The sequence below is a fragment of the Thamnophis sirtalis genome, unplaced genomic scaffold (genome assembly GCF_051295495.1).
Source record: "Thamnophis sirtalis isolate CommonGarterSnake01/CBP01778 unplaced genomic scaffold, rThaSir2_p1.2 scaffold_2, whole genome shotgun sequence".
Classification (NCBI taxonomy): domain Eukaryota; kingdom Metazoa; phylum Chordata; class Lepidosauria; order Squamata; family Natricidae; genus Thamnophis; species Thamnophis sirtalis.
Window position 1 is genome coordinate 3,577,777 of NW_028261382.1, and position 24,476 is coordinate 3,602,252.

At 43.8% G+C, this 24,476-nt stretch overlaps 1 protein-coding gene across 2 annotated transcripts in view; it reads right to left on the bottom strand.

The window, feature by feature from the left end:
- The window catches only part of TMEM266 (transmembrane protein 266), a 34,486-nt gene extending 10,529 nt beyond the window's left edge, over window positions 1-23,957 (bottom strand). The window contains exons 1-8 of one of the 2 annotated variants that reach the window (XM_087704016.1): window positions 23,858-23,957; window positions 19,989-20,177; window positions 12,252-12,406; window positions 10,297-10,370; window positions 7,440-7,496; window positions 6,718-6,856; window positions 5,182-5,297; window positions 1,387-1,576 (exon numbers count right to left, since the gene is read on the bottom strand). In XM_087704016.1, coding sequence (XP_087560142.1) covers window positions 1,387-1,576; window positions 5,182-5,297; window positions 6,718-6,856; window positions 7,440-7,496; window positions 10,297-10,370; window positions 12,252-12,406; window positions 19,989-20,177; window positions 23,858-23,871 — 934 coding nt within the window. In that variant the 5' untranslated portion in view covers window positions 23,872-23,957. Of the gene's footprint in view, window positions 1-1,386; window positions 1,577-5,181; window positions 5,298-6,717; window positions 6,857-7,439; window positions 7,497-10,296; window positions 10,371-12,251; window positions 12,407-19,988; window positions 20,178-23,857 lie in introns of those variants that run through there. The other variant, XM_087704017.1, reaches the window with a different exon arrangement.
- Window positions 23,958-24,476: the final 519 nt, after the last annotated feature.

Sequence of the window (24,476 nt, forward strand, 5' to 3'; positions counted from 1 at the left end):
ACGGTGAATGTTCGCATTGTTCTTTACGAGTCGGGGAAATAGAAGTGGCTTCGGGGTGGGTGGGTGGCTAGGGAGTATCCCCTTTCTCCGGAATTAGGTAGGGCTCGCTCACTAAAAGCCCATTGTTTGAACCTGGACGGAAAGATCTTCAGGTGAGAAGATTTCGGAAGGACTCAGAACAGTGGTGGTTTCTGGATCCTCTCGCAACTGGTACCATGCAACGAGGCCGGCTGCCAGCCACGTGAACGCCAGTGGTGGGTTGCAGGCGGTACACCCACGGTACGGGCGTAACGGAACCTGCCCGGAGCCCCAAAACCCGAAGACCAGAAGGTCTTTGGATTCCCAGCATGTGCAAGAAGGAAACCTGACGCGCACACTTTCAAGTTTCGATGCCAAAAGGATTCGCCATCCCTGAGCTAGGAGCAAAGGCAAAATTCTCGTTTTTCTGCACACTGCCAGCCCGCAACCTAACTTCCTTTCTCTCAAGCCCCTTCCGAACAAAATCCTAATTGATTTTAGTCCATCTTCCTTTCCAAGCAGGCAATTGTGAATTGTAAGGATGTTTAAGTGCCACGTTCAGGAATGATTTATTTGCCTGGCGGAAGCGTCATGCTTTATGTATGAGCCAGCCGAAGCGCTCTGTGCCTGTAGCTACCTAGAAACACACCCTAGGAAGCATCAATGTTTAAGACGGGCTTTGCAAAGCCCAGGGACTTCAACCCTACTTAAGAGGTCTGCGCTATTCTCTTCCCCTCCTAATGTAACCCTCAAGGAACGCATGCATAAATGATAGCGTTATGTTCACGTACTCAGAGGCGAAAGAAGAAGTAGATGAATGGAACTGTGGGATGCAACACCCACTTTGGAAAGCTACCTGTCGACATAACAAGAGCCGAGGTGGCGCAGTGGTTAGGGTGCAGTACTGCAGGCCACTTCAGCTGACTGTGATCTGCAGTTCAGCGGTTCAAATCTCACCGGCTCAAGGTTGACTCAGCCTTCCATCCTTCTGAGGTGGGTGAAATGAGGACCCGGATTGTTGTTGGGGGCAATATGCTGACTCTGTAAACCGCTTAGAGAGGGCTGAAAGCCCTATGAAGCGGTATATAAGTCTAACTGCTATTGCTATTAACAGTGTCCTACTAAATTTGGAATCCAAGACTCCTACCTGGGATGAAAACTACTAAGGGCACAAGCCCACTTCTTAAAAATGCAGCCCCTGCCTCTTGTCCTGGTCCTAAGATCCTCTCTGTCGCATCCTTCTACAATCAGAGGAAGTCTACACACATCAGATACTACTTAACAAGAACACCCCAGCTTAAACGTTCTCCACTAAAGGGGGGCAGGGAGGGGGAAGGAAGACGTAACAAGGGACTCTTGGCTGCTTACCCCGAGCCGGACGCAACTCTGTGATGTTCTCGGTGGTTTCGTCATCAGAATCGCCTCCGGTGGCCACCACTTTGTATCTGTTGCCCGTCTGTTTCTTCAGCATGTGAGGCACCTGCAAAGCTGCCTCCCTCTCAGCTGCCAGGTCCAGGTCTTGCTGGGCCAGATGTGCCCGCAGCTGTCGGATTTCAAACTGAAGCAGAGAGAGAGAGGAGAGAAAGAGAGGAGAGACAAAAGAGAGATAGAGACAGAAAGAAAGAGAGAAGAGAAAGAGAGAGAGGAGAGAGGAGAGGAGAGAAAGGAGAGAAAGAGAGGAGAGACAAAAGAGAGATAGAGACAGAAAGAAAGAGAGAAGAGAAAGAGAGGAGAGAGAGAGAGGAGAGACAAAGGAGAGAGAGACAAAGAGAAAGAGAGAAGAGAAAGAGAGGAGAGAGAGAGAGGAGAGAAAGAGAGGAGAGAGAGAGGAGAGAAAGAGAGAGAGAGAGAGAAAGGAGAGAAAGAGAGAGGAGAGAGGAGAGAGAAAGGAGAGTGAAAGAAAGAGAGGGGGGAGGAGAGAAAGAGAGAAAGAGAAAGAGAGAGAGGAGAGAGCAGAGAAAGAGAGAGAGAGAGAGGAGAGAAAGGAGAGAAAGAGAGGAGAGACAAAAGAGAGATAGAGACAGAAAGAAAGAGAAAAGAGACAGAAAGAAAGAGAAAAGAGAAAGAGAGAGAGGAGAGAGAGAGAGGAGAGACAAAGGAGAGAGAGAGAGAGACAAAGAGAAAGAGAGAAGAGAGAGAGGAGAGAAAGGAGAGAAAGAGAGAGGAGAGAGGAGAGAGAAAGGAGAGTGAAAGAAAGAGAGGGGGGAGGAGAGAAAGAGAGGGGGAGGAGAGAAAGAGAGAAAGAGAAAGAGAGAGAGGGGAGAGCAGAGAAAGAGAGAGAGAGAGAGAGAGAGAGAGAGAAAGAGAGAGAGAGAGAGAGAGAGAATTTAATTTGCTGTGAATTCTGCTCATTCACATCCAGCAAAATCTTTCAAGGGAGGATTTACTGTCATAGACCTTATCTGGCTTGGAGAGCTGCAAGGCTAAGATCTGCAGAACTTGGCAAGGAGTCTTGGAGAGTCACGAACCAATGAAGCGAACTAATTGTCTCCTGCAAACTCCACTCCCCTTTCGCTCCCCTTTTATTCCCTCTGGGAGGGGCCATTCACCATCCACCTGTGGCCTTACTCCCAAGTCGACCCCTGTTCTTTAGCTGTTCCCTTCGTCTGGCCACTCTGCGCATGCGCACACTGGGAACAGGCTCCAGCTGTTCTTCTGCCTCACTGATGTCTGAAGGCAGCTGATAACTGTCAGACGGCCCTGGCCCCCTCTCTGCCTCCAACACAGAGCCCACATCCGAGCCTTCCCCAGACTCCAGGACTGGCCCAGGTTCCTCCCCAACCTCCTCACTGTCTGAATCTGCGGCCAGCTCCACTGGCGGGCCACAACAGGTTGTGAAAACTGGCATGAATGCAGCAATATTATGCTTGCTCCAAAAACTGGTCACACTTTCTCTAGCTATAAATACATATACAATTATACATCTAAATTCCCTGGTACTTCTAGACTAGCCATGGCAATATGTACTTGTAATAGATAGCTGCGGTTTCCAACTTATAGCAATTTTGCTGCTACTGTGGTTGGTTGGTTGGTTTTTTTTGAGCCTCAAGGTCAAACAAGCCTCAATATCAGAAGCCACTGCTGGTTCTTTTGAGGTAGTTAAAGAGTTTCATTCAGCCAAATTTGACTACAAGGGGAACCATTTCTTGGGCGAATTTCGGGGGGCCCAAAAACCATCCGGGCTCCAAAAATCAGGCATTATATTGATGGACAAGTAGCAGAGCCGGACGGCTGTTAGTATATAAGAAACTGCTATCTGACCTCTAGAACAAAGGCAGGTTCCCTAAGTCTCAACATTTCTTTCAGCAAAAATCAGTCGAGGTAGAAAGTGGGATATGTGATCCCCTGAGAGATCCATTATGTGGTGTTTTTGCCTTTCCTGGAAAATGATCCCATGGCATTTAATAAGCGGAGGTGTATCCATGGCTAGGAATATGAAATAAGTGAAAAGAAACAGTGGATATACAACAGTACCCTGCTTTTCTAAATTCAACGTTTTGGTACGACCAACTAGAAATGCAATTTTGGGAGGCGTGAAAAAAAAAACAACCATGAGAGTTCGAAAGACAACAAGCAGAATAAAAATGCTGTATTTACATCAGAGGATGGCCCTCAATTTATAATAGTAAAGCACCCAGAAACAGCCTAATACTGTCCAAAATAACTTGCCAGTGAAGAAAAGGGGAGAAAATGTGTTCAGGTGGTGGGGAAAAAAATCATTTAAATCTATCAGATAAACCCTTTCTCCCAGGAAAGCTTAATGTTCAGACAAGTTGGGCTCTTTCAGAGGATGCAAGACGACCCCACCCCACAATTCGCAAGTAATTATTTAGAGAGGAAAAAGTCAAATTAGCATCCAGAATTGCATAAGTAGCCAGATTGACCTAGGAAAATGAAATGAGTGCCTTTGCTGCCACCCTGTGGCCAAAAGGCATAAGCGCAGCCTGGCAGTCGAGCATGGAGCACTGGCTAATGTAGAAATGTGCAGAGTAAAAGGTCAGGATCCACGGTTTCTTTAAATTTAAGGAATTCTACGTATCCTCCATTAATGATCCAGTTTAGGACGACCGCAGTCAGGAAGAAAGACTGAAATGAGCCGAGGTGGCATAGTGGTTAGGGTGCAGTACTGCAGGCCACTTCAGCTGACTGTTATCTGCAGTTCGGCGGTTCAAATCTCACCGGCTCAAGGTTGACTCAGCCTTCCATCCTTCCGAGGTGGGTGAAATGAGGACCCAGACTGTGGGGGCGATATGCTGACTCTGTAAACCGCTTAGAGAGGGCTGAAAGCCCTATGAAGCGGTATATAAGTCTAACTGCTACTACTACTGAAAGACTTTGTGTAGCTCTAAACACCGCTAGGCGGTGCCTGATGGGACCAACCCAATTTCTGTCCTTTTTATTATAGGTCAGGGTGGCTCAGTGGCTAAGACGCTGAGCTTGTCGATTAGAAAGGTCGGTGGTTCGAATCCCTAGCGCCGCGTAAAGGAGTGAGCTCCCGTGACTTGTCCCAGCTTCTGCCAACCTAGCAGTTCAAAAGCACGTAAAAAATGCAAGTAGAAAAATAGGAACCACCTTTGGTGGGAAGGGAACAGCATTTCCATGTGCCTTCGGTGTTGAGTCATGCCGGCCACATGAACACGGAGATGACTTCGGACAGCGCTGGCTCTTCGGCTTTGAAACAGAGATGAGCAACGCCCCCTAGAGTCAGGAACGACTAGCACATACCTTTTTAGTAATGTTTATCCATCCATGTCAAACTGATTTTCTTTTTTACACTCTGAACTCACAGTGATCCGACTGGATATAATTATTTCATGGAGTTTGGTTTATCAAGGTGGCGCAGTGGTTAAATGCAGCACTGCAGCCTACTGCTAGATCAGCAGGTCAGCGGTTCAAATCTCACCGGCTCAGGGTTGACTCAGCCTTCCATCCTTCCGAGGTGGGTAAAATGAGGACCCAGATTGTTGGGGGCAATATGCCGACTCTCTGTAAACCGCTTAGAGAGGCCTGAAAGGCCTATGAAGCGGTATATAAGTCTACTGCTATTGCTATTATCAACGGAAACAAGCATGCCTCCCTGCCTGATTGATTTTAAGCCGAACCAAAATTCAAGAAAGAAAACCTTTGGATGCTGGCATGACAATAGGATTGTTTGTGACTTACCCCCTGTTCTTGGCAGATGTGGGTCAGTCTTTCCAGCTGCTCGTCCTGAATAACCTTGGCTTTTTCGTACTGCTGAATCACCATCTCCATTTCCACCTTAACCGGCAGGACGTAGGCTACGAATCACAACCGTACAAATAGGATTATTTTCACACCAGGTGGAAAGGCTGTTCTGCACTACTCATCAGCTACCACAACGGCTACTGAAAACGGAAGGCGTCACGATGCATCCCTTGACAAGTTAGATTATTTAAAGAACTGGGGTGCAATTAGAATGGGGGGGGATAATTCCGAACAACCAACTTTAAGATAAGATTCTCTCCGCTTGTGAAAATCACCTATTCTCAGATCTTCTCAAACCTGCTTTAGAGGTTTTAAAAGGAAGACAGCTGGAGGGGGGGGGGGGAATCACTTAGGAAAATAGAAGCAAGATTTGCTCAGTCAAGATCACCTGTTCTACTCTAATTATCGAATGTAATATTTCTCAACCTTGGCCATGTTAAGATGCGTGGACTTCAACTCCCAGAATTCCCCAGCCAGCATAGCTGGCTGGAGAATTCTAGGAGTTGAAGTCCACGCATCTTAACATGGCCAAGGTTGAGAAATATTGCTCTAATGGATCACAGGTGGATTTTCACATGGAGTTTATTTAAAAGAAGTTGCCAAGCATTGAACTGGTTGGCACCTTTTTCTTTTTCCTAGCTCCACATTCTGATGCAGATAATAATTATTATTATTATGTGGTTAACCTTTGGTGAGATTCACAGCCTTTGGGGCTGGTTGGTAGCTCAACAGCTCGAGTGCTAACCAAGGACCTAGGAACTGTTAAGGTAACGTCGGAGGATATAAGCTGTTCCAAGTAGGGTGGTTTTTTGTAGAATCAGAATGTTCAAGTCTGATAAATTTAAATTTTCCAAATAGCGAGGTAGCCCTTTGGGTATTGCTCCAAGGGCTCCAATTACAATCGGGACAACACACGATTTCTTTTTCCACAGTCACTCAACTTCAATTTGCAAGTCCCGGTACTTTGTGATTTTTTTCTTGCTGTTGATGTTCAATTCGTGCATCTCCAGGTATGGCAATGTCAATGAACCATACTTTTTTCTATTATTATTATTATCGCAACAACAGAATTGTATCACAGTGGCCAGTATTGCAATTGCACATTGCAATACCCGGAGATGCACGAATTGAAAATAAACAGCAAGAAAAAATCACAAAGTACCGGGACTTGCAAATTGAAGTTGAGCAACTGTGGGGGGAAAAATTGTTGTTGTTGTTAAATCTAATTGCCCAGACAATTACATGTGACTTTAAATACACTGGGAATTTGTTTATCTTCTCAGCAAGGGTCAACTGTTTTCCACTCACATTTAGCCTATAACAGATTTTATCCATTTAACGAAGGAATGGCTTGTTTTTATTTGTTAATTTTTCAAATTTATACTCCTCTCCACCAAAACAGGTGATTCCGGGCAGCGCACAACCAAGTGAGGGAAAAAAAGAAGCAAAAACAATAATTCACTGTTGACTTACCATCAATAATCCGCTTGACTCTCCAAATTCTCAGGGTAATAATGAGGCTAATAGCGTCCCATGGGCTGCTGGGCCCGTTAGCCACTGTAGAGGCTACCATGGGAGCCAATGACAAGATGATCACAGCACCATCAAATACCTAATGGGAAAAGGATTGCATCAGAATCACATAGGCATTATTTCTGAACGCGCGTTATCTTTAGGAGAAAACCAGATGGAGCCTGAAGGTGGAGTCAAATGAGTCATCAGTTTGGAATCGTTATGCAGCCACAAAGGCGCCTAAGTCCCGCTCTCTGTGAATTTCCGTTGATTCTTATCTAGTGCCAATTTCCCTCTGAGTAGATCGAATTCTTGTGTATAAATAACAGGAAATAAAACTTGTAGTACTTTTGAACTCTGTCCTGGATCCTGGTTTCTTATGCCTGCCATTATTGGGTGGGTTAATCCAATCCTTCCCCTTCTTTGGATCCATAATCCACAATTTCCCCCATATTGCACTTGCACGTCTTGCTTAGCAACACAAATTTTGGGCTCAAATGTGGTCGTAAGTCAAGAATCAGCGACAGTTTGGCAGGTTCTGTACAAAGGAGCTACAGTTTGGGGCAGAATATCCCACCTTGAATTTTGACTTTAACCTGGTTGCTGACAATGAGTAGCAGAAACGTAAGCGATGCGTACCAAGAGGGACGGATCAAAAAAAGATTCCGTTACTTTGGACTTACCTCAATTTTGTTTTCAATATAGTCCCATATACCAAGTACGACTATTCTCAAAATAGTCTAGAGAGAGTCGATGTTGGGAAACAAGAGAGGAGGAAGAGGGAGATGGGAGACAATTAGCATTTGTGTTTTTCACATTCCTTTAAAAAACCCGGCGGCATCAATGATATAGAAAGTTTATTTCATTCTTATTCCAGAGGACTTGGCGGCAGATTCGGACAGTGAGGTGGCTGGGGAGGAAGATGGGCCAGTCCTGGAGTCTGGGGAAGGCTCTGATGAGAGCTCTGTGTCGGAGGCAGAGAGAGGGACAGAGCCGTCTGACAGTTATCAGCTGCCTTCAGAGACAGACATCAGTGAGGCAGAAGAACAGCTGGAGCCTGTTCCCAGTGTTGCCAGAGGAAGGGAACAGCTAAAGAACAGGGGTCGACTTGGGAGGAAGGTCACAGGTGGACGGTGAAGGGCCCCTCCCAGAGGAAATAAAAGAAGAGCAAAAGGGGAGTGGAGTTTGCAGGAGATAATTAATTGGTTCATGACTCTCCGAGACTCCTTGCCACCTTCTGCAGATATCCGCCTGGCAACTCTCCAAGCCAGATAAGGTCTGTGACTATAAATCCTCCCTTGAAAGACTTTGCTGGATGTAAATGAGCAGAATTCACAGCAAATAAATAAAAGGGGTTTTTGGCGGGACCGGGAGTTTGCTTCATGCTCTCGGGAAGCCTCGGTCAGAACAGGAAGGGAGATTAATGCTCTCCTCCCCATCTGTGTGATGTGCTTAATGAGGGGTGAGACTAAACCGATCCCAGTGTTAAAAACGATCAGTTTCTAACCCAATTGCTGGTGCGTGTGTGCATGTGTGTGTGTGTTTGTGTGTCGGGAGGAAACATTGCGTTTGTCTATGGTTTAAGTGAACACAGCTGCTAAGCCAATTTCATGCCTTATTTGAAGTTTGGCAAGAAAATACGTTCCTAATGAAGTATGAATTTGGCCATTTACAAGCAGGCAACCAGAAATTAAATCTCTTTTAAGGCTTCAAGTTTGCAAATACTGTTTAACAGAACTTGGGACAGTTTAAAACCAGGGGTGTCCAAACTTGGCCCCTTTTAAGACCCGTGGACTTCAACTCCCAGCATTCCCTACAGAGCTGGCTGGGGAATGCTGGGAGTTGAAGTCCACGAGTCTTAAAGGGGCCAAGGCTGGACACCCCTGGTTTGAACAATTTGGTAGGCGCGGGCCGTGACGAGTGAAGAGATCTGATGCTTTTTCAGCTACTCGTGTGTTCTAAATTTCTCGCAGAGCAAGTTCTAGGAAGTTTTAAGAAAACAAACAAACTCACTTAATTTGCTACACATTTCAAATGGTGGCAACATGGGGGGCGGGGGGGGATTGTACTAGATCAATGCACATGTGACGTTTAGGAGAAGCTCTTTGGCGGGCACTGTTAATGCAAAACAACCCAATCTGAAAGCTACACCTCTGCTCCAAAGAAGCCGCAAATTAAATGCCAAGAGAGAAGGGAGAGAAAAATGGAGGTGCAGATTATGGTGGCAGATTGAGACGACTTTGTAAGGTGCTCTCTGAGCTTGGTTGTTTTCTTGCAGACCTCTCATCACCCAACTAGCTAACATTATCAGTGCTGGAAGGGAGAGGGGTTTGCAGTGTGGAGGTAGAGGAGGAGGAGGAGGAGGAGGAGGAGGAGGAGGAGGAGGAGGAGGAGGAGGAGGAGGAGGAGGAGGAGGAGGAGGAGGAGGAGGAGGAGAACTGTGGGCTCCTTGGTGCTCTCTGAGCTTGATTGTTTTCTTGCAGGCGTTTCATTACCTAACTAGGGAACATCATCAGTGCTACAAGTGAGTGGGATTTGCAGTGAGGAGGAGGAGAACTGTGGGATCCTCAGTGCTCTCTGGGCTTGGTTATTTTCTTGCAGGCCTTTCATTACCCAACTAGCTAACATTATCAGTGCTGGAAGGGAGTGGGGTTTGCAGTGTGGAGGTGAAGAGGAAGGAGGAGGAGGAGGAGAGAAGGAGGAGGAGGAGGAGGGAGAAAGAGAAAGAGAAAGAGGAGGAGGAGGAGGAGGAGGAGGAGGAGGAGGAGGAGGAGGAGGAGGAGGAGAAGAAGAAGAAGAAGAAGAAGAAGAAGAAGAAGAAGAAGAAGAAGAAGAAGAAGAAGAAGAAGAAGAAGAAAGGAGGAGGAGGAGGAGAACTGTGGGATCCTCAGTGCTCTCTGAGCTTGGTTATTTTCTTGCAGACCTCTCATTACCCAACTAGCTAACATTATCAGTGCTGGAAGGAATTGAGGTTTGCAGTGTGGAGGTGAAGATGGAGAAGGAGGAGGAGGAAGAGGAGGAGGACTGTGGGATCCTTTTCTTACAGACATTTCGTGGCCCAAACTAAGCAACCATCATCAGTGCTAGCCAAGATGTTTTTTAACTCTAGACTTAATTCTAGTCTTTGATTGAGATGTCTTCAATTGTGCACAATGCCACGACTGCATCCTCTGGAACAGTGTAGAGGCCAATTGTTCTCATTCCTATTGATCGCGCCACTCATTTCAACACTTCAAGTGACAATGGAAGTAAAGCATCTGTCAATAAAAGCGGCTATTTATGGCTCTCTGGTCTCCAGAGGTTTACTGGGACATTCTCGATTCTTAATCGGGAGCGGATTCGTACGCTGGTCTTCCCCGGAACATTAGCACATTAAAATGAGTTCGGGAGAGCCTCTTCCAAAAACCGAAAGTCTGTTGTGTCCCAATTAAAAATACGTTTACTGAAGGATAGGGGAAAACAACAACAACCCCATTTTCTCCTGTGAGAAAATCCAGATATATTTCTTTTCCTTACGGTAACCGTTCGTATTTCTCTTACCTCGGAAAAGAAGACCGATAGGATAACCAGGCTGATCCAGTGAATGACACCAGCAAATTGTGATGCGCTTGAAACTACAAATTAAGGACAAAAAAACAACAACACAAGTTAGATATTTGTTTTATTTTTATTTTAGGAAATTTATATTGCCGCCTGTTCGCACAGGGTGACTCAAGGCGGCTTACGGGAAAAACCTCATATATAAAACAATAAAACAAATTAAAAGAGAATAATCTCATAGCAAATTAATAAAATAATATAATAAGCTCCCACCCTGGCAACAACACATCACACAAGCCATAGGATGTGTGTAATACATAGGCCAAATATGAGATATGATGCGTGTAAGTTTATAAGTTTAATAGCATTTATATACCGCCCAATCCCGTAGGACTCCGGGCGGCTTACAATTTGTAAGTGTAATGTATAGGCCAAAGCAGAACGGACAGTCTTAAAATGTATTTTAGAATTAAACCCAGCTGTCCGTTTTCCTTCGTATTCTTAAATTAATGTCACCATTTTGGAAAGCAGGCTCAAAGACAATATTATGGGAAATAAAGTTTATAAAGAACTAGCCGATAACTCGGCACTGCCTGGGTATTTACGTATAGGGTGAAAATGTCCAGACCTTACATAATTTCTAATGTTGGATTTTCCCCCAGAGGGAGTTATCATGGCAACTCCACTGTGCTGTACAGTAGAATCCATTTTACGGCAGTACAGTAGAAGCCATGTTAAGGCACAACAGGCTGTATCTGGACAGAAACACACACACACACACCCCGGGGTGTCTTACCCTCACAGTATTTATTTCCAGAGAGTTAATTCATCTGTGTACCAAATTTGGTTGAAATTGCTCGAGGCGTTCCAGACTTACGCTGGGACGGACACCCCAGAGAGAGATTTAGGGGAATTTCCAGAGGTTCGGGGTCAAAACAAACACGAATGAAAAGCAAATATAATGATGTCTCGGGATAATGTTGCTAGGTCCAATCTGGGTCGTTCATCGGAACTGGAGGTTTAGTCTTCCGAGCTCTTCAAACTTCAAAGCTCAGAAGACGAAGCCTTCGGTCTCGGTGAACAGCCCAGGTTGGATCTTGCAAAACGGGCACGTTTGGAGGAGGCAATGTTTGCTTCGCACTGGCGCCTCCAACATAAGGAAGGGCTGTCCTTTTTGTAGAAGGATTGTAAGTCCGGGACTGGAACACCCAACTATTACCATAACGTTAAAATATGACACTGATGGTTATCACTCAAACAACATGCATGGATTAACCCTCCTGGCCATAAGAAAAAAAATCAATATGGCAGTAGGCGGACGCAAGGAGAGACGCATGTTTCGGTGTGTACGTGTCTATGTGCACAGTCTCCCCCCGTCCCCTCTCCCCGGACACGTACCTACATACATTCCAGAACTGACAGCAGGAATGTAGCTGGAAGTAGCCTCAAAGCAAAAGGAGGGCAAATACACACAACTTTCTAAGTGTTGTTTCTTAAACTTTCGACATTCTGGAAAAACCCGAAACGAAACGATGTGCTTTTTTTACGCTGGAAAAGCGGTTAACGGAGGAACACACAGATTTGCAAAGGCGGGGGGGATAAGAGCTGCGGCTGCTGCAGGAGGTTGTGTGTTTGTGTGTGTGTGTGTGTGTGTGTGAAGGAAGCAGAAACGATATTCAAATTAAACCTGTCTGAATAATAGTTGTTATTCCCCCCTGTGTGGCTGCGTGAGGTTTCATGCCATGGCATAAGAGACAGTCCCGTAAGTATGAAAAAGAGTCGTAATTCCCTTTCTCCCCCCCTCACACCACCTCCAAGCGCCATCGTAGCTTCGAACGGTGACTCAACGGACTGTCGTAAAACCGAGGACTGCCCGTATGCTACGGTTTGCTCAAACATTTCCGGAAGAAGGAAAAACAAAAAACAGCGAAGAGAGAGAAAAGCCTGCTACTCACACTGGAGGAGTTTTACATCTATGAGGAGCTCCAGCGTCAGAAGGATCACCACCAAAACTACACAGGCTACCAGGAAGCTGTTGAGGCTGGCGCTGAGCAAAAATACCTGCCAAATGGCCGCTCGCCTCCCGCAGCATGGCTTAAGCCAGTTAGATCTGAAGGGGAGAAAAACAGAGGGGAGGAGGAGGAGGAAGAAGAGGAAGACAGACGAGAGAAAGGCAGACAGGTGAAGAAGAGCAAGGCAGAAGCAGCCGGGTTCTGTGTGTGAGCAGAAAGCGGTTGGGAGTATTTAAGAGCCCGTTCTTATTTAGCAGGGGGTTGGACTAGAAGACCTCCAAGGTCCCTTCCAGCTCTGCTCCTATTCTATTCTATTCTGTATACTATTCTATACTTTTTTTCTATTCTATTCTATTCTGTTCTATATTTTATTCTCTATTCTATTTTCTATTCCATTATCTTATTCTATTATCCTATTATTCTATTCGTCTAATTCTATTCTATTTTTTCTATTACTCTATTCTGTTTTTCTATTCTATTTTCTATACTATTTTCTATTCTATTCAATACTTTTTTCTATTCTATTCTATTCTATATTTTATTCTATATTCTATTCTATTTTCTATTCCATTATCTTATTCTATTATCCTATTCTTCTAATTCTATTCTATTTTTTTCTATTGCTCTATTCTGTTTTTCTAATCTATTTTCTATACTTTCTATTCTATTCAATACTTTTTTCTATTCTATTCTATTCTGTTCTATATTTTATTCTATATTCTATTCTATTTTCTATTCCATTATCTTATTCTATTATCCTGTTCTTCTAATTCTATTCTATTTTTTTCTATTACTCTATTCTGTTTTTCTATTCTATTTTTTATACTATTTTCTATTCTATTCTATACTTTTTTCTATTCTATTCTGTTCTATATTTTATTCTATATTCTATTCTATTTTCTATTCCATTATCTTATTCTATTATCCTATTCTTCTAATTCTATTCTATTTTTTTTCTATTACTCTATTCTGTTTTTCTATTCTATTTTCTATTCTATTCTATTATTCTAAACTCTTATTATTCTATTCTTTTTTATTCTCTTCTATCCTATTGATTAAACTTATACCCCGCCTTTCCTTCTGATGCGGGACGCAATTTTAATCTGGGGTTCTCCGTTCCACCCTCTTAGCAGGAACCATAAATAGTTGGGCTGAAAGGATGTGGCCATCCTTTCCATCCTTCCACGGAGCTTTCGTACTTGATCCTGGTCCAGCCCCGCCTAAATCATCACAACACAATATCCTTAATGAAACGTATCTTTATGCGTACATATGTACTCAACCCATCTGCTTCGTGAACGTATCACGCTCACTGGACACCTGATGTTAAGTCCAGTTTGCAAAGTTCTCCTTGTAATAAGGAAGCACAGTCCGGATTCAACCCCAATGGATTGCCCTAGCCTATTGCCGCATCCTGTTTTCAGCCTCCGCGCCCCCCCCCCCATTTTCTGCCCGTTCCTGGCGGGTGGGGATTGGAATGGGCAGAAAATGGGGTACACAGAGGCCAAAAATGGGACACAGAGACCGAAAATGAGGTGCGCGGAGGCAGCAATAAGCAATCCCTGCAGCCCGAAACAGCTGATCGTCGGGAGGCAGATCCAACTGACAATCAGCTTGTGCTAATCAATGTGCCGAAACGGAAGCAGGCTGTTTGCTGTTTGCTGCAAGGAGGCAAATTGCTGGGAGGTAGAGGCCAAAGGGTGGAGGCCGGTGGGTAGGTGAGGGGCTACATTCAACGTACCCAAATTGTCACCCTCTTTTAGGGGGGGGGGGAAACTGCATCTTATACTCTGAAAAATATGGTAAGCAAGCAAGTAAGTAAAGTAAAGTTAAAGTAAAGTACAGTAATGAGTAAAGGAAGAACAGTTAAGACAATGCGTGCTGCCTTATGTTTGATGTTTGATGTTTAATAAATTTATAGGCCGCCCAATCCCGAAGGACTCCGGGCGGCTTACAACAACACATATAAAATAGAAGTTAAAAGCACAGAAACATAGATTAAAAAGACCACAACACACATCCAGTCCAATCGGGGCTGGAACTCAATCGTGATTTCAACAGCCCGGGGCCTGCCGGAATAGCCAGGTTTTAATAGCCTTTCGGAAGGCCATGAGAATGGGTAGGGTCTGGATCTCTGGGGGCAGTTTATTCCAGAGGGTCGGAGCGGCTACAGAGAAGGCCCTCCCCCCGGGTAGTCGCCAGCCGACATTGTCTGAATCAAAGCACTAAATTACTGATACTGAATCAAAGCACTAAAGTATTTTATCCAGCAGCGAAGTTGACTGTAGAGGTCTTCCCCAGCACTGGCTACCTGGGAATTTTTATTTCAGACCACCAACAACTAATTGAACAGGAATCCACTCAGTATGCAAAGCGTTTTACTCTTCCTTGAAACATCTGCCAATGAAACCGAATGTGTCCTTCCTCTTCAGGACTTAATGTTCCAGAGCAAATATTATTAAGTCTTTACATAATGCAACAGAACAGAGAGCACCAGATTTACTAATAAACTTCCTAAGTCATTCTCTTGGGACCTCAGTTGCCATCTATCAAGAACAGGAGGCTTAATTACAGACACGCAGGAGTTATAGCGATGTTAAATCGCAGTATTTTCCAAAATTGTAGCTATGGGATGATCTTACTTACATTGAAAAATAAATAGCCGCATTCCTTCTCCCAACAATATTTCTAGATTCTAAAATCTAGGTTCCGATTTCATTTCTTTATCTGTCATTCCTAAATATTTATTCTAATTCTGATATATATTTTTTAAAAATTCTCCAGAATGGACAGTAGATGGCAGAGATGCCTGTATGTTTAAAGCAACGGTGAGAATATAAGGCTGGGATTTTAACTGGGGCTCACCTTGTTAAAAGCAAAAATAAATCAAGCGGACGGAAATATAGACATTGGAATGGGTCTGAAATTACTACCGACAAAAAGATATAATTAAGGATAAGGATTGTTTTTAAAGTCTTCCCTTAGAAAATGTACGCTTATCATTCTTTAGGGATGTAAGTTATAAGTGTGTATTTTGTGAATTATACCGTCATTTAAAACCAGTGTATTGTTATTATAACAGCAAACATCAAACAGGTTCACAACCAAAGGACCATCAAAACATCCATCAAAAATATTCTCAGTCGCTAGCAAAGTGGTAGAAAAATTAGATGCCTGAATTGTACCTGGCAGACAGTTCCCGGAACTGACTAGATATAAATTGCAAAAAACAAAACAAAAACAAGACCAAGATAAATTTATTTCCAGTTTTAAGTAGGATATATAGCTAGAGAGACAGCAATTTGATGCAAGCGAATACTAAAACAAATTGAACATCTTCAACTAATTCTGTTTCGGAGTCCATCTGTATTAATACATTGTATAGTCTCTTTATATGCATTAAGCTTTGATCTCTTATTTGTTTAAATAAATTCTCCTCGACTTGCATAAAACCAATTTTTTTGATCTGTTTTCCACCTGGCCTGTAGCTGTCCTTACTGGAACCATGTTTGAATGACCTTTTCCTCTTTTAATTCACCCAAGGATTTTAGTTGTAATACACCCCTTTCTAGGGTAAGAAGCTGTCTATAAGTAATTATATCCTGTTTTTGTGCTATGTTCATATTTTCTGTTGCATGTCTAGGAATTGCCCACATGGGTATCTTTATCATTTAATTTGTATTGATATTTTTTTCCAAACCCCGCAGTAAAGCATTCCTTAGAATATGACTTTTAAAATTCTTGTCCACTTTTTTGTTATATAGCAGGTAAGCATGCCAGCCATATACCAGATCATACCCCCTCGATATTAAGTATCCGATCATTTGTTAAATTAATCCAATTTACTAATTACAGATAAAGCTACCTGCGTCGTAGTATAGTTTTAAATTGGGTAATTTCAAACCTCCCCTCTCACGTGCATCTTGCATTATTTTTAGTTTCACTCTCGGCTTCTTCCCTGCCCATACAAATTTATTAATACCCTTCTGAGAGCCGAGGTGGCGCAGTGGTTAGGGTGCAGCACTGCAGGCCACTTCAGCTGACTGTTATCTGCAGTTCGGCGGTTCAAATCTCACCGGCTCAAGGTTGACTCAGCCTTCCATCCTTCCGAGGTGGGTGAAATGAGGACCCGGATTGTTGTTGGGGGCAATATGCTGACTCTCTGTAAACCGCTTAGAGAGGGCTGAAAGCCCTATGAAGCGGTATATAAGTCTAACTGCTATTGCTGCTATTCTGCCATTCTAACAGGATGGGATCAAAGGAAGAGATCAAACTGCTTTCATCGGCAATGGGGCATTGATGGAAATAAGTATAATTTTGCGATTATTTTTTTTTAAAAAAAGCAAGCTGCTAGGTGAGATCCCTGGTATAAATCTATTTACACAATTCTTTTTAAACTGGGGGGTTTTTAAACATGTGCTGAGAGGGGGAAGATGCCAATTTACGAAAAAAAAGGAGAAACGCACCAGCCTTTCCCTGTGTACAAACCCAATTCTATTTACCAACTGACAATTTTCGTAATGTACCGCTGTTTAAGCAAATGCTCAACAGCGAATGAGGAGGGGGAAAGATTACCGTAATACTCTGGTAATGAGCCACTACAAACACGCCTAACTCAAGCTGTTAACAGATGTCACAGTTTCTGCTTTCGTGGCTCGGGGAAGGGATGCGCCAAATGCGCCACGGCGCCACGTGAAGGACACGGAATTTGGCTCAACACAACACAGCCCACAAGAGCATTCCAAATTTAACAAAAGGGATGTATCAACCCACAGGTCCGAAAACTAAATATATAGGGAGTCCTTGACTTTTACAACAGTTCCTTACTTACAACAGCTCAAAAGGGACGTATGGCCATTTCTCATGCTTGAGACCTTCGTAACCTCCCTACGATCGCACGAGCGTGAGGTGATGGGCGATTGGTTCCACACTTACGACCGTTGCTGTGTCCCAAGGTCCTGGGAAGGTCAGGCCTGCGACTTTCTGACAAGCGAAGTCAAAGGGGAAGCCAGATCCACTTAACGACCGGGTTACTAACTGATCAACTGCAGCGATTCACTTAACAGCTGCGGCGAGGAAGGTCGTAAAATGGGGCAAAAACCTCACTTGGCAAATGTCTTACTCAACAACAGAACTGTTGGGCTCCATTGTGATTGTAAGTCAAGGACTGTATGTTTATATAAGGGCTTCCATCGGAAGGATGGAAGGCTGAGTCAACTTTGAGATGGTCAGGATACCGCCATACGGCATTCTAACCACTGCACCACCATAGCCTGCCTCCTTCCTTCCTTCCTTCCTTCCTTCCTTCCTTCCTTCCTTCCTTCCTTCCTTCCTTCCTTCCCTCCCTCCCTCCCTCCCTCCTTCCTTTGTTATCAATAGTACTTAAGACTTATATGCCGCTTTACATCCCTCTCTACGTGGTTTACAGAGTCAGCTTATAAACCCCAACAATCTGGGTCTTCATTTTATCCACCTCGGAAGGACGGAAGGCTGAGTCAACCTTGAGCCTGGTGAGGCTCGAACTCCTGACTGTGGGCAGAGTTAGCCTGCAATACTGCATTCTAACCACTGGGAAGGAAGGAAGGGCACTTGCTATAGCAGACTTATATACCGCTTCGCAGTGCTTTTACAGCCCTCTCTAAGCGGTTTACAGAGTCAGCCTCTCTTGCCCCCCAATCATCTGGGTCCTTATTTTACCCACCTCAGAAGGATGGAAGGCTGAGTCAACCTTGAATACATGTGATAGTTCATTAGTTGCTGTAACTGTTTACTGTTTTAATGATATATCACAAGTTCCCCCCCTTTTTTTGGGGGGGGGGAAATAGCATTTTTTTCCCCCTTTTAAAAAGCACTCTCTCTCTTTTTTTTGACAATGGATGTATTTCTATCGCTGAACTACATTCATTAAGTTGAAACTCTTTAAGCCAGAAAAGGGGAAGCTGCTCTTTGTACTGCTCAGAGAACTCCGCTAAAAATTCATTTTTTGCCTCCAATCCTGCATTATGTCGAGATCAGCCTGAATCTTATTTCTTCTAAGGCTCTTTTCAGAAGAATAGACCTCTGCTGCATTTGCCTAGTTCCATTTCCGGCCTAAAAGCATTTTACGAAACCCAAAAGTGACAGAGCCTAAAAGCATTTTATAACCATTCTTTCCCATTACGCATTAATGCGATATATATAAAAGAAAACAGCCGAGTTTTTCAGGACCTCCTGTTTCAAATTAAGGACCATGGAACTAGCAAGACTTGTTAACCCAAACTGTCCAAAGTCAGAAACTAAAGTCTTGGGTTCAACAAAAACAACCGTAATCAAACCCTTTTTCCCTGGTAAGGGAATTAATTAAGATCATAATTTTAAGAGCTTTAAACAAACATGATTCGGTAACAGCAACAATGCACAACCGAAGTTGCCAGAGGTGGATGTGTTGATGTTGATGTTTATTGGTCCTGTATGCCGCCCACTCCCGAAGGACTCCGGGCGGCTTACAATAAACAAGGAAAGGGGATAAATAGACAAAACAACACTTTAGAATACACAACATTCACAGTTACCGTGGGGCTGAGTATTTCAAAAGCCCCCTGGCCTGCTGGAGCAGCCAGTGGCTTTGCGGAAGGCCGGGACAGTAGTAAGGGTCCGGATCTCCACGGGGAGATCGTTCCAAAGGGCCGGAGCTGCGACAGAGAAGGCTCTTCCCCCGGGGAGTCGCCAGCCGACATTGGCTGGCAGATGGAACCCGGAGGAGGCCGACCCTGTGAGATCTAATCGGTCTATGGGAGGTAATCGGCAGGAGGCGGTCTCTCAGGTACCCAGGTCTGATGCCATGTAGGGCTTTATAAGTAACGACCAGCACCTTGAAGAAGGTCCGGAGACTAATGGGTAGCCAGTGCAGCTCGCGGAGGATAGGTGTGACGTGGGTGTACCTGGGTGCACCCACAATCGCTCGTGCGGCTGCGTTCTGGACTAGCTGAAGTCTTCAAACACTCTTCAAGGGCAGCCCCATGTAGAGCGTGTTACAGTAATCCAGTCAGATCCAGAGATTGGGACAATGATTGCATAACAGCATAAAAAGGAGAGTTCCTTTTCTGTAAATTAAATTACTGGAATATGTGTGTGTGTGTGTGTGTGTATGTTCATATGTGTGTGTACACACACACACATATGGGTGGCTCAGTGGCTAAGACGCTGAGCTTGTCGATCAGAAAGGTCGGCAGTTCGAATCCCTAGCGCCGCATAACGGAGTGAGCTCCCGTTACTTGTCCCAGTTTCTGCCAACCTAGCAGCTCGAAAGCACGTTAAAAAAATGCAAGTAGAAAAATAGGGGCCACCTTTTGGTGGGAAGGGAAGAGCGCTCCGTGCGTCTTCGGTGTTGAGTCATGCCGGCCACATGACCACGGAGTTCTCTGGAACTTAAAATATATTGCTCACTTAGCTTCTGTTAGCCTCTGCTAACATCCTCAGAGTGTAAAAACGACCATTAAAGAGATATCTGCCTTTATACACCATTAATCAATTTGGCCATTGCGCACGTGATAGGCCCATCACCCGCCTCCCACCTGTAATTAGCTTCGTTGTTTTTACAACAGGCATGTTAATTGATGCTCTTATTCCTTCCTCCCTACACAAACACACACACACAGAAAAAAAGTTTGGGGAGTGAAAAGTAAGTAGATGTGTGCTTACCCTTCTCGTTGGTATTCCTCATCCAAATTTGACAAGAGCTGGGAACCTGCCACGGACAGGTCGAGGGCAGCCAGAGGTAAATCCCGATAGGCAAAATTAACAAGCTGGACGGGTGCGACGCTCCGAGTTTCTTCTTCTATTTGTTGTGAAATTATTTCAACTTCGGAAACTCCACCTTCTATAGGAGGCCTAAGGAAGTCACCGAGGAAAGGCAAAAATAAGAACCAGACTCAAACCACCGCAAACATCTTTGTTCGGCCTTTACCGGCAGTCCTGGACTTACAACCGTTTGTTGAGTGACCGGTTGGCATGGCAACGGTGCTGGGAAAAAAAAGGGGGGCTTAGGATAGTTTTTCACAGTTATGCCCTTTGCAGTGCCCCCGCGATCATGTGTTTAAAATTCAGGCTCCTGGGAGCCGACTCAGGTTTATGACTGTTGCTATGTCCATGTGATCCCCTTTTGCAACCTTCTGGCAAGTGACAGCAATGGGGGAGCCAGCTTCACTTAACAACCAGCTGACTGACTTATCAACCGCCGTGACACTTAAAAACGGGGGCAAGAAACTCGCTTAACTTTAACAGCGGAAATTTGGGGCTCAATCATGATTGTAAGTTGAGGGCCGCTGTCTAAAAGTCTTTCTGTCGGCCTTCCCAGGTAAACCAGATTAACAGAGTTAGAAGGGACCTTGTGTAAGGCTTCCTAAAAACGCCCTAATTGATTCATGAGTATCGAGCCAAGTTTCAATGCAAAACTAGTCATTTTATCAGGAGCACCATAGGCAAGATCTTTTCACCGTCAGGTCTAAGCTTTGTTTGAGTTGTAGCTGAACTTTAACCCTCTTCCTTTCCCTCCGTCTGTGTCATAAATCACATTCTCCAATGAGGTGCACCCCTCCCGAGCCTGCTGCAGTAATCTGAGATCCGACTTCAGCCGAAAGTATGCGTGGAATGCACTCACACACCCCCTTCTCTCACTATGACAACGTTGGGAGTTGACACCTTGTAGATCATCAAGTCCAAACACCACACCCCCCCCAAGCAGGAGACCCTACGAGAGTTTGCAAAGGGAAGAATCTAGCAAGCTTTCGGACTTCTATTATTAAACTCCACCAACAATAGTGACATTCATACCATCTTGTGCTGTTTCCTGTTCTGGCTTTCCTGGAATATCTGAGAAATATACATCGTCTTTGGAGAAACAATGAAGGAAAAACAGGATTAATTATCCCACCTCAATTGGCTGCCTTTCGGAAAGGCAAAGGGCCTAAACCAGATCTCCCACCTGCTCCCCCCCCCTTTCAGTTCTCAATCACGTAGGAAAAAGTGGTTAATAAACGTCACCAGCCGGGAAAAAAACAAGGTAAGGTAAGCGGGGTGGGGGTGTGGGGGGGGGGGGGAAGAAAGGCTTGACGTTCAACTTCAGTTTGATGAGCTGGCTGTAGACCATGCACTGATTTCTCTCTGGAAAAAAAAAAGTGTTTAAAAACCCTCCACTGAATTAAATGGCCTGGATAATCAGCCGGATAATTATAGAAGATACTCTATTCCGGGCGGGGGGTGGGAGGGGGGGGGTGAATTATGCAAGAATATTTGCCCCAAAGAAAACATCTGTTTTTTTCGTACGAACATGAGGAATCGAAAAAGGGAACAGCGAGCCATATTATATCCTCTTGTTTCTAGATAACAAAAGGAAGGGGAAAAAAAAAGGAGTAGCAACTAGGAATATTTGAGAAGAATATTTTAGAATAGAGCTAGACACTCAGGGCCAGATCAACTAGTTTTGATTACCATCAAACCCAGTTTAGGAGTTTAAAGTACTGTGAACTGGTATATTTATTTATTAATTAAATATATTTATATGCCACCCAATCGCGAAGGACTCCTATATAAGTTAAGTGCTATTGCTAGTGCCCTTCCATACTTCCTTCTTTTCTTCCTTCCTTCCTTCCTTCCTTCCTTCCTTCCTCCCTCCCTCCCTCCCTCCCTCCCTCATTCACTCACGCACTCCCCAGTGGTTAGAATGCAGCATTGCAGCCTAACTCTACTCAAAGTCTGGCGTTCGATCCTGACCAACTCAAGGTTGATTCAGCCTTCCAGCCTTCCGAGGTTGGTCAAACGAGGACCCAGATTGTTGGGGGGGCAAGAGGCTGACTCTGTAAACCGCTTAGAGAGGGCTGTAAAAGCACTATGAAGCGGTCTATAAATCTTACATTCTATTGCTATATGGAGTGCAGTTCAAACATCTGAAAGGCATCGGTTTATTTAAATTACCCGGGACGGATAAAGAGGTCTGGATATAAAAATATACATACAGAATGGAACACAAAGCTAAATAAAGCCTATTACATGGAGGAAGAAATGGGGGTAGAAAAAGGGTATATATAGGAGGCGGTGCTCATCTCCATTTCAGAGCCGAAGAGCCAGAGCTGTCCGAAGACGTCTTCGTGGTCATGTGGCTGGCATGACTCAACACCAAAGGCACACGGAGCGATGTGACCTTCCCACCAAAGGTGGTTCCTATTTTTCTATTTGCGTTTTTTACATGCTTTCAAACTGCTAGGTTGGCAGAAGCTGGGACAAGCAACGGGAGCTCACTCCGTTCCACCGTGTCCCTTTTTCTTTCTTTCTTTCTTTCTTTTTTTCTATCTATCTATCTATCTATCTATCTATCTATCATCTATCTATCTATCTATCATCTCTCTCTTCTTTCTATCTATCTACCAATGTATGTATGTATGTATGTATGTATGTATGTATGTATCTATCTATCTATCTATCTATCTATCTATCTATCTATCTATCTATCATCTATCTTTCTATCTATCTATCTATCTATCATCTATCTATCTATCTATCATCTATCTATCTATCTATCATCTATCTATCTATCTATCTATCTATCTACTCTCTCTTCTATCTATCTATCTATCTATCTATCTATCTATCTATCTATCATCTCTCTATCTATCTATCATCTATCTATCTATCTATCTATCTATCTATCTATCTATCTATCATCTCTCTCTCTTCTATCTATCTATCTATCTATCTATCTATCTATCTACTCTCTCTTCTATCTATCTATCTATCTATCTATCTATCTATCTATCTATCATCTCTCTATCTATCTATCATCTATCTATCTATCTATCTATCTATCTATCTATCTATCTATCTATCATCTCTCTCTCTTCTATCTATCTATCTATCTATCTATCTACTCTCTCTTCTATCTATCTATCTATCTATCTATCTATCTATCTATCTATCTATCTATCTATCTATCTATCTATCTATCTATCATCTCTCTCTTATATCTATCTATCTATCTATCTATCTATCTATCTATCTATCTATCTATCTATCTATCTATCTATCTATCTATCATCTCTCTCTCTTCTATCTATCATCTATTTAATTATCTATCATCTCTCTCTCCTGTCTGTCTGTCGATCTGTCTCTCTCTTTATATCTATCTATCCATCCATCCATCCATCCATCCATCCATCCATCATCTCTCTCTCTCCTGTCTGTCTATCTGTCTGTCTGTCTGTCTGTCTGTCTGTCTCTATCTATCTATCTATCTATCTATCTATCTATCTATCTATCTATCTATCTATCTATCTATCTATCTATCTATCTATCTATCTATCTATCTGGAAGCACTATGCGAAATTCAAGGTTGGAAGGACATGTGGAGGTTTTACAGATTATCCATACCACTGAAAGTTTCCCACTACCGCAAATCTCCAACTTTCCAGGCCAAGGGAGACTTTAATTCCCTGCTGGGTGCCTTTTTGATATCCAACAGAACGACACCGTATAGAAAAAGCAAACCGAGAGATTCTTATCCAAGTCTCGTTACTCACTGGGGGTTGGTCATGTTGAACGATGAAACCAAGGGGGGACTTCTCTAGCCGTTTCCAGCTCCTCAGTCATGAATAGGTGGCATCCGGAGGGGGAAATCCTTTGGAAGGAAGAAAAAAAAAAACAGGGAATAAAACGTTGTGAGTTAAGTGGCAAAACCTCTTTAGGTACCAAAGGCATATAAGCAAATCCAGGGAATTAACAAGCCTTAGGAATTCTTTTAACACGTAAGCAGGTTGGATAGGTTTTAAAATAAGGTGAAACACGGCCACTGCCGGCTCGCCAAGGAAGGACTCAATTGGTGGGTGAAGTTTTGTCTTTTTTTTAAAAAGTCATTCCTTCTTTCGGTGTCTGGGAGTTGACATTTCGGATGAACAGGCTGGCGTGTCGATAAGGAAGCTGCAGAGAAGCAGTGACCTAGCATTTGCTCCTAATCTGCCTACATCAGCAAAGGCTGAATTAATCTTTCTTCCTATTTGGGGATACTGTGGGACACCGAAGGCCTTCTGAGCTCATCTTTTTCTTCCCAAGGGATTGTTTCAGAAGATAAAAGAAAGCATGAGGGTAGAACAAGAAGCAATGGGTGGAAACTAATCAAGGAGAGAAGCAATTTAGAATCGA